The sequence below is a fragment of the Ammospiza nelsoni genome, chromosome 3 (assembly GCF_027579445.1).
Source record: "Ammospiza nelsoni isolate bAmmNel1 chromosome 3, bAmmNel1.pri, whole genome shotgun sequence".
In the NCBI taxonomy this organism is placed as follows: domain Eukaryota; kingdom Metazoa; phylum Chordata; class Aves; order Passeriformes; family Passerellidae; genus Ammospiza; species Ammospiza nelsoni.
This window is the reverse complement of record NC_080635.1, coordinates 45,083,925-45,094,011: the sequence shown is the minus strand read 5'-3', so window position 1 is coordinate 45,094,011 and position 10,087 is coordinate 45,083,925. Positions and strand designations below refer to the sequence as shown.

The window sequence follows — 10,087 nt, the reverse complement described above, 5'->3', positions numbered from 1 at the left end:
GGTGCGCTCTGGGAGTTGTTGTCCACTGAGCCGCGCAGCGCTGCCTGCCAAAAACGCTGCTAACCGCGAGCAGGAACTGCGTTCCCCATGAGCACCCTCGGCGCCGAGTCTCAGTTTCCATAGAAGTGGAGAAGAATGATGTCAGTATTTCCGACACGAAGGCCAATGGGGCCGCGGGGTAGGCGGGCCCTGCGGGACGCGGCCCAATGGGGGAGGTGGAGAAGGGGGCGTGGCCGTTCCTGTTCGCCCGTCAGTCAGTCATCGGTGCGGGAGGGGGAGGGGGACCGAGCCGTGCAGTCACCGCCGCCGGGGCCGCGCAGGACGGATCGGCCCCTCCGCGCGCCGTGCGGGGCCGCCGCCAGCGGAGCTGCTGCAGCAGCGTTGAGCGGGGCTGGGGGTGTCCGAAGCTGAGAGGAACCTTCGCCCAGTTCCCTTCCGTGCCCCCCGCCTCGGGCCGGGGGAGTAGCGGGCGGGCGGTCGCAGCGGAACAAAGGTGAGGGCGCCGAGCCGAAGAAGGAGCCCCCGTGCCCCGCCGGCGGCTGGCGGGGAGGCGGCGGGGGGCCCCGTGGGGGCGAGGGGCCGGGCGTGCGGTGGCGAGGGAGGGAGGGGGGCGCTTGTTTTTCTCCTGGTAGCGAGACTGCGGCGGGACTCGCCGATGCTTCGTCTTCCCCCCCACCCCAAACACCCAGTGGCGGGCCGGGGGAAGGGACCGGCGGCTTCTCCTCCGGCCCCTCTGCCGGGAGGGACGGAGCCCCCTCCTCCACACTCGTACAGACACACGCTCCGTGTCCCCGCCGAGCAGGTCGGGCCCCTTTCTCCCCGCCCCCCTCCATTTCTCCCTCCCCGTCCCCGCTCCCTTCTTTTCTTCTTCTTCTTCCTTTTCTTCCCCTCCTCCGCCGCCTCCTGCCTGCTCTCCCTCCCTCCCTCCCTCCCCCCGCCCGGACCCGCTGCGCCGAGCCGGGGAGTTGCGGCTGTTGCTGCCGAAACTCCTGCGGCGGAGTCAGCGCTTTCCTTTATTTAGGGGGGGAGACGGAGGGAGGAGGAGCCGCCGCGATCCGGAGCCGCAGCCCCTACAAAAGCGTGTGTGTGTGTCTGTCGGGGTGGGGGGACTGCTCCCGACACCCCGCTCCACGGCCGTGCACACGGGCACTCTTCCTCGTACAATGGAGGAAGAGCCTCCCTCCCTCTCGCCCTCCTTCTCTCCGCTCTCTCTTCCCCCGCGGTAAAGCGAGCAGGGGGGTGTTCTCTGCCCCGGGACCCCCGCGGGTGCCCTCCCGCCGCCCGGTGCCCGGGGAGGGGGCGCAGCGCCCCGGGGAGGCGGCCGGGGCGCCTCCCCCTCCCGCGGCAGCCGGGGGTGGGTTGTTGTTGTGGCAAGTTTCTCCTCCTCTGACAGAAATGGCGTCAGTGGCAGCGAGTGTAGGGGAAGCCGCGGCGTGTGGGAGCCGCGGGGGGAAACGGCGGCCGAGGAAAGAGGGAAGGGGGTGAGCAGCGGGAGAAGGGGGGATCCGGGGAAGGAAAGGGGCAGTATCGGGAGGAGCCCAGCGCCCCCACCCGATATTTGGCTCCCCTCCCCCCGCCCGGTGCGAGTGGCTGGTGCGGTGCCTTAGCGCTTTGTTTTAAATTCCAGGTCCAGCCTCGGCCGCTCAGCCACGATCGAGGCTTTTACCGCAGCCTGAGCTCATCATGAAGGTAAAACACTCGCTTGTGTGCCTGGGAGGGGAAAGGAGGGAGGGTTGCATGGAAAAATGCTGTCCTATCTGTCAGTCCATCTGTCCCGACCCCGGTGCGAGGCTCGGTGCTGGTGCAGATCCAGACTGCGGGCAGCTTCGCCCCCACTGCCGTGTTTCGGTGCCTTGGCTCGTTCGCTGATCGTGGGGCGGGCTTTGCTCCGCCGCGTTATGCTGGGGGAAGCCGCGAGTTCCCCGAGCACGGGCTGTTCTCCTTCACAAACATTGTTTGTAGGAGAATAAGGACATGGCTGCCTGGGCTGAGCTCGCTTCATGGAGGAGCAGGGCACAGTCACCCTGCTCGAGAAAGTAACGTTGTGGGGGAAATGCTGGCTCTACAACATTGTTTACTTGAATAGAGGGTAGATTTACTTACTTTCTATTCGTCAATAGGAGTTTTGTTGAATGAGTAATCTTGATGAGAGCGGGGAGGGTGCAAGTGAGCGATTCTCCGCAGTGAAATGATTGCTGTAAGGTGCGGAAAGATTTTCAAACAGGTTCTAATTTCCTCTCGGTGCTGTGTAGTATTCATGTACCTCACTGTCATGCATTTTTCTTCTCTTCGACCTTTCTAGACGGTTGATGTTTGGTATATTATGCAAGCTAAATAGCAAAAAAGATCGTTTTGGTGGAATAGAATGATTTCTTCTGTGTATGGGCAAGAACTGTGTGCCTAAAAGTAGTTTTTAACAACTGTGTTTGTTAGGGCTTTTTTTACCATTTTGCTGATATGTCTTGCTCAAGCTGCCATTCATGTTACTGTCACCCCCGTGTAATTCAGCTCCCGGTCCTGCTGGGCAGCAGTAAATCTCATTTCAAAATAATATAAATCTTAGAAAAAACAATTGTTCCAAACCTGTGATGCATCAATTCCTTGGTATTTGTTAATAAAAAAGAGTAGTCTGTATGTGGGTTCTTCTACTATCAAGAGTTTTTGCCTACTGTCTGTGAATAAGTATTATGTAAAGTGTGCACCTAGTACTATATTCACTGCTAGAAATGGTAAATAAAATAGACTCTGTTAATTTCTAGATTGATCTGACTTGCTGAGCAGTGAAGTCTTTCTGTATAGCTGTTAAAGGTTTAGTATGGTTTTTTTTACTTTGGTGACTTTATGGCAGTGTTTTTAAAAATCACGTTTTAATTGTCCTACGATTTTTCTTTAGCAAGTGCTAAGATATAAAATACTGCACACGTCTGTCTTATTGAAAGTAAACTATTTATGAATTTACAACAACAGGCTGTTGAAGTTGTATGATAGGGAGGTTTCCAAATGTGGCTCATTGCCTGGTGGGGATACTGGAGATGGAAGCAAGATAAATAGGAGGCAGTATAGGGAGCTTTTTTCCCCAGAAGGAAAAAAACTTATTTAAATGACTGTTAAATTTACATACGTTTCTAATATTCTTTTTCAATGTAAACAAATCTTACAGTTACCATAGAGATTAGGTTCAGATACTGAGTTTTTAGAGCCATATTAATATGTAGATAGACAGCTGGGAGCATGAGGAGGTCAGATCACAAGTAGAATGCAAAGTGTTCTGTGAAACAGTGATACAGATCCACTTCAGGCTGAATTGAATGTATAACAGATGATTAAACATAGAGTAACAAATACAAAAACCTGTTAATAGACCTGTATTTTTTTTAAAACCGTCAGAGCTTACTTAGTCTTCAGTAAAGTTTGTGCTACTCTTGCATGTTTATTTTTAAAGTTAGGATAAATTCTGTCAGAGTGCTCAGGTGTTAAGTTTAAGTCTGTAGCTTTGCAATTTGTGTGTGTCTAGTGTTAAACTTATATATGCTTGAGATAACTCCAGTACTTTATTTACTGTGCCCTGTAGTGTTAAGGGAGGTTAATCTATAAGTCATTACTTTGAAGCTTTAGTTATTACAGGGAAACTTTTAACAGTATTGTGGTTCCAAAGAAATTTCTAAGATTCAACAACTTAACCAAGATTATAGGAGTTATCCAGTGGATGAGTCCTTCTAGCTGGCTTAAATTTGTAATTTATTAGTTAAGCTTACAAGGATACAAGCCAGTCCAATAAGAAGCAGTAAGGGAGAATGCTTAAGAGAATTATTAGCTTTCTGTTTGTATCGCTTCAAGGTAACATTGACTAGATTAGATCAAGATACTGTTTAAATATGACTGTATATTTCTGTGCATTTATTTTTTAAGTTATCCTAAGAACATGCTCTTTGGATACTCAAGGACACTTCAGCATGCAGAGGATTTAATGCTTTAAGGCCTAGTCTTGCTTAGGGTCTGCTGCTGCAGACTTGCTTCTGACTGCATGATAGAGGCCTCTGTTTTGATTTATGCCTTGGTCATTCCTTCAAGTGCAGAACGTTGTAGATTCTGGTGCACAGAGCCTTAGAACTGGATTCCTTGTCAGTGCCTTGTCTCTTTATGTGAAGCTGAACAATTCAATTAGCTTTACTGGCTCCTTTCCCCCACCTGTGTGGTATGGATGAAATGTTGATCTTTCTTTGTAAAGCACAGTGAGGTATATTTAGGAACAGCACCAACAATTGTATTGACACAAAACCATAAGTCACTTGTGTTCTTGTGTTTTGCAACACTTTGACACAAGAGAGATATGCTGCCTGCTAAGAGCTTACCAGAGCTGTTGGTATCATTGCTCTCCTTGTAATAACCCAACTTAATCCAAGGAAATAAAGCCCCTCGTATAAACCAGTAACTTTAGCCTATCAAGTAGTCTTCCCATGGACTGCTAAGACCACTTAAAAATACTTTTGAAATATGTCTCACAAGAAGTGTTCAAGTCTTAATAGAATTATGCTTGTTATTGTGATGTTCTACTAAATCAGGCTTTTTCCTGTGTTGATTGATCTGATAGTTAGTGCAGTTGTGTAGATAATGGCTGGGATTGCTTGCATGTTGTGAAGTTTTTGTTGATTTAGCACCTTTTTTATAAGGCCTTTTTGCATTAAGTATGTGTCAGAAGAATGTAGAATCTGTTTGATGATTTAAAAAGTAATTGCATTCCATCAAATGGCTACATACTAAGTAGGTAGCAATATATGTAAAAGCATTCTTTCAGAGTGCTTTTTTTTTAGCTCCAGAATCAGGAAATAAACTCCCTGAAAGCAAAGCGTCTGCTTTTAAAGAGAGAAATAAACAAAAGCTTGGTTTCACCAATGATTTGTACTAGGAACTGCTGCAAATGCTCATGAGATTTTTAATATGTATCATGGCATTTGTTTGATATATAAATATGTGAATGAAGTTAATATACCCACTGTAGTTAAAAAGTTCACTGCTGAGTGGGGATCAAAAGAGTAGAAGAAGTCCAGAAGCTAGAGCAATGCTCTATGAATTAAGAGATCTGAAATGATTGTTTAAATGTTTTGATACTGTTTGCATGTTAATGTTTTTCATTCTGTAAAGTACAAACTATTTAATGGTTGTTGATACTTGTGTTTGGTAATCCTAGATGTTCCTGGATGCTTGCTCAAAGTTACCACACTAACGAATTAAGAAAGCCATGCCTATGGTTTATGGTAGATTTTTTGTTTTGGTTGGGTTTTAATTCTTCCTGAATTTATATTTTTGTTTCAGTAGTCTGTCCTAGTGACCTCTCCAGCTACCCAGGGAGATCACTTGTGCACACTGATGCCGTAGCTGCTTTCCCTTAATGTGTGCCAGACCATTGCTCATATTCTCTGCCAGTATGGCTGAAGACAAAAATGAAACATCTAGTAAACTTTTCAGCCACTAATTTCCAACTTTGAGCACAAGTCAGTTGAAAATCCCATTGGTCTTATGCAGGCTGGAAACCAGTCGTGGAATGTAGTGACCTTTCACTTTCTGGTTAACTATTTGAATTGCAGCAGAAATGGAGATTGCTAAGGGAAGAGTACTGTTAGAATAGATTTTGTGATGGAGGCAGGAGAGCAGGTAAGTCTTAAGAGGTGGTTTTACTCTGTAACTTGTTTTTACATTGTGAAAAATTATTTTTTAAAATTCTTTCCTGATGTTCCAGTTTGAACAAGTGATCAGAGGCAGTTATTGACTTCCTCGTGCTTGCATAATTATGTAGAAAGGAAAGCAAACACCACTTGCACCAAGCAATTACAAGTCACGTTGGAATAATCTATGTTATTTTGAAATTGTTTATTTGCACTTTTTAAATGCTAGTCTTTGTATATTTTACAGTGGCTAAACAGCATGGAAGTCTTGAACTCAAATCTGCATAGGTAGTATGTGGCTGTTGAATGGTTGTATTGGTTTATAAGGGCTTGAAGTTAATTAGACCACATAGTGGAAGAAAGGCTGTCTTACACTGGGAAGACTGAGGTTGTAATAAACTATGAGCATTACTACAGTTAAGTTGCCTGTATTATTATCTTCAAAGTTGGTGAAGGATTTTTGGATCAATGCTCTCAGGGTAGCATGACTATTGTATGAGCATACTGTCTAAGGAAAATGTTAGCAGGCAGAACAATGAATGTGCATATCTTCACTGGAACACTTTGGGATGGTTATTCAGTTCACTTTGTAATCCAAAACAAGTATTGTATATTTGCAGAGCTGAAGCATGCTGTGATACACATTGCATGTCTGTTTTCAAAGAAATTCTGCGTTGTAGTTGAAAAGCCCTTTGAAACACAATGCAAAGGTTTTGATATATTAAGCTTTACTGTCAGTATAGTAAAAAAGCATTAATCTGAATGCTTTGTTGATTGAGTAAATTGAAAAAATAATGCTAACTTTGAGAAGGTGGACATGATACTGTTGTCACAAATTGGTTTCAGATATTTTGTTTAAATCGTACAGATACACACATTTTCCTTAGAAATATATACTTTTATAATAGGCTAAAGAATAAAAGGGAATTTGAGGTGACCTCATTGAAAAAAGGGAACAAATTTTACAGAAAAACCTAGGCTTAACTTTATCTGACACCCTAACCTTATACACAGCCATCCAAATGCTTGATTATTTATCAGTTCATACTTGAAAGTAGTTAACCCACTTTCTGTTCATTACCTGTTGTGAAATGCAACAGTTGGATTCTCTGCATTTCTACTTAATAGGCCCTTTAGCTGTTTTTACTGAATGTACAAAGCTGAAAACCATGGATCTCAGACTGTCTGCCTTAAATGTGATTCAGGTCACAGTTGAGAAATGTTGAGAAGTCAGGTATTGTGGCTGTTTGCTTTTTAATTGATGTGCTTTGGTAAAAAATACTACTTTTTGCCTTTTCCACTTAGCACTTAATGTTGTCCAGTTACTGTGCTTGCTGTCTTGCTTGGATATGTGCATGCAATGGATTTTTAAAGACTTCTAGAAGACTTCAAAAGGCCTCCAGGGAACTGAGAAAAATTGTTTAGCCCTATGCATAAACTAAATGTTAGTGATTTAATATGTGTTACCATAATTATTCTAAAAGGTTTTGATGGAAAGTCATAAATCTGGGTAGTTGGGTTTTTTGTTCTTTTTTTCTGTTAACATGGGGTGACCAGATGAGGGGATATTTCAGGGAATTCAAGTAAGGAAAAGACAGCAAGCCACTTTGATATTCAATACTTGACAAGACATCTATTTTCCTTCTGAAGATTAGTTTGAACCAGGGGAGAAATTCAATAAAGAGAGCACTATTGTTTTTTTTTTTTTGCTTGGCAGACTATAAAGCAGTCATGACCTGTTTAGCAAGAAGTGTTTGTAAGTGAGCTCTGAAAGCCAGTTGTGAGAATGTCAGAGCAGGGTGGTGGAGGGTGTTGCTGAGTTACCTGTAGAAAATTAGGACTGAGATGAGCCAGCAGCTTTATGTGTGACCACTTGTGTGACAGTGACTTCCTGAGTATTTATTAATTAATTGAACATGGAGTACTATTTTGGGGGTACCTGTCTTCACTATGAAGAAAATTGTGCTTAACTATGAAAAGACATTTTTCTTACTGTGAGTGAAAGCAGTGGGAAAAGGCATCATTCCAGTTAATAGGGAGTTACTTGCTCCCTTTGCTGTTGTCTGTGAGCCTATATTCGCTGTAGAGTGGAGATGGTGGTCAGTACACCAAAGAAAAGACTTTTTAGCATCCAGAACTCCCAGTTTAAGTAGTCTTTGATTGTGACTTACACAGATCTCCTTAAGGAGTAGCTAGAGACAGCATTCATCAGTTGTCATTTAAGCTAAGTGTGAATACAGACATCTACAGAGCTTTGTTGCAGAGCAGATCATGCAGGTTGGGCTAATGTGAATTACAGCGTTCTTGGGCAGAGGAGTTTGCTGTTCTTACTGTTTAATCTGTTGGTTTGTCCCCCAACAACTTGAAGCAAAGGATTTTGTTTCATAAGTAGTTTGTCAAATTAAGGTATTTTATGGTTATGGAAGAATGCAGTCTTGTCTCCTTCTTCCACTCTTGGCTGTTTATTCTCAATGTCTTCTGTGCTAGCAGTCCATTTGTGTGGTGCCAGAGTAGACGGAACTAAGCTGAAATTAGAAACAATCAGATACATGTACTCTTCACTTGCAGACTGTTCCTGCCCTGGCTGATGCCTGGCAGAGGAAGAAAGAGCACAAAAGCAGAACTGCACCAAGACTGATTAGGATTGGTTTAAACTGCATGTGAACACACATCCTTCCCTATCCCTCTGCCAAATTAGCAGTTTACAGTCATTAGGCTAAACATTTTGTAAACTCTCTACTTTTGAGAGAGTTTTGAAATTGCCACAGAAAGTTTTTTGTGCTTTCTTGAGACCTAGAACAGCAGACTTCTTTACAGGTTTGAAGTCCATATTTTCTAGAAAATATTGAGTGAAAAGATTTAATTGAATTGATGCTGTGTCTTGAAGGGAATGAAGAAAATGCAATTTTCAATATGATAAACATTGATTTCAAAAAAATGGAGAGTCTTAAAGAAAAGATAATATCAGATGAAAAACCTCATTTTTTGAGGCCAGTATAAGCTTTGCTTTCCCTCCTCCAATTTCTTCTTCAGCATTTGGAAAGAATACCATTAATAGCAGTTATGTTTCTTTCTACTTAAATTAGAGAAACAGTTGGTATTATAATTTTCTGTAGAAAGATATTTATAAATATTAGATTTCTATCCTATAAAGGTGACAATCTCTATATGCCTATAAGACATTTTGACAATAGGTACTTTTACCAATGGATGGAAGATGTAAGCAATTGTGCTACCTTTATCCCAAACTAAAACAGTAGGGAATGGTAATCTGGGGAGAAACTACATCACTCTGATAAGGAAGTTGAAGGGAATCAAAGTAAAACTTTCAATTTTTTTTTGTATGTGTTAAGAAGGCCTGTATATTTATGGGTAGACAAGTGGAGACTTGGTGACAGTTGGGTGTTAAAGCCAGTTGGAGATGGTAGAGTGAGGTGTGTGACATTTTCTGCTTATTACCACAAACTTGATGCAGATATTTGGATGATAGGTTATCTTCCTTTCTAAGAACTGGTGTTCTAGCTGAGCTTTTATCTGTGGTCCTTTCCCTTTTCTCTCTTTTGTGTCCTTCTAACTTAGTATTCCTCATCATTTAAGACAATCCTTCTAAATGGGATTTGGGAAATGGGATTTGACTTCAGCAAAATTCAGATCCCAGTGTATCTGATGCAAGGTTTCAGCTGTAATAAATAATGTAGTAGAGAGTAATTTGTTTTTTCATGTTCTCTTCGGATTTGAAAAAAAATGTTTCAATTTGTGGCAGGGCAACCTGATTCACTGTGATAATTTTTTTCCTTCCTATTTTCAGCTATCCTCTTAACAGCAGATTGCAAGCACCAAATCTCATTTGTACATTTAAAATAGTCCACTCCATGTTTTCTTTAAAATAAATGTGGAATACATTCTTCTAAGATTTCAAAGAATACATTAATTTAAAATGGTGGAAGAGACTTTCCAATATCCTTTATCAGCATTTAAGTGAAAAAGTGTTAAGTTAATCTTTCTGTTAATGCTGTGACACTTACGTTGGCATAACTTCTTTTCCTGGGAGAAATAATAAGGGATTGAGACATTTTTCAAAATGAGTACATGTTATACCAGCATTTCAGAATTCAGGAATTTGTAATGGAAAATATGTTTTTGCTTTTTAAACTTATTTCATTGCTCTGCTTATTGAAAGATAGATGTTGTTGCAGTATTAAATGAATGTAACTTCAAATTATATCACTAAACTTAAAAATAAAATAGATATCCTTTTTAATCTTTGTACTTCGATAAATATAAATGCATTTTTGAAAACATAGCAATAATTTTATAAATTTCCACTTCAGTTTCTTTTGAAGGTTGCCCTGCTAGATGGGCATCAAGGGAGATAGTGAAATACTTAAACATAAGTAAGACTGCAGTACTGTTTGAAAATGAGA

At 42.3% G+C, this 10,087-nt stretch overlaps 1 protein-coding gene across 4 annotated transcripts in view; it reads left to right on the top strand.

Annotated features, from left to right (window-relative positions):
- Window positions 1-290: 290 nt before the first annotated feature.
- Window positions 291-10,087, top strand: part of ARID4B (AT-rich interaction domain 4B) — an 88,161-nt gene continuing 78,364 nt past the window's right edge. For 3 of the 4 annotated variants that reach the window (XM_059467423.1, XM_059467424.1, XM_059467421.1), the window contains exons 1-2: window positions 291-493; window positions 1,628-1,689. In XM_059467423.1, coding sequence (XP_059323406.1) covers window positions 1,684-1,689 — 6 coding nt within the window. In that variant the 5' untranslated portion in view covers window positions 291-493; window positions 1,628-1,683. Of the gene's footprint in view, window positions 494-1,443; window positions 1,482-1,627; window positions 1,690-10,087 lie in introns of those variants that run through there. The other variant, XM_059467422.1, reaches the window with a different exon arrangement.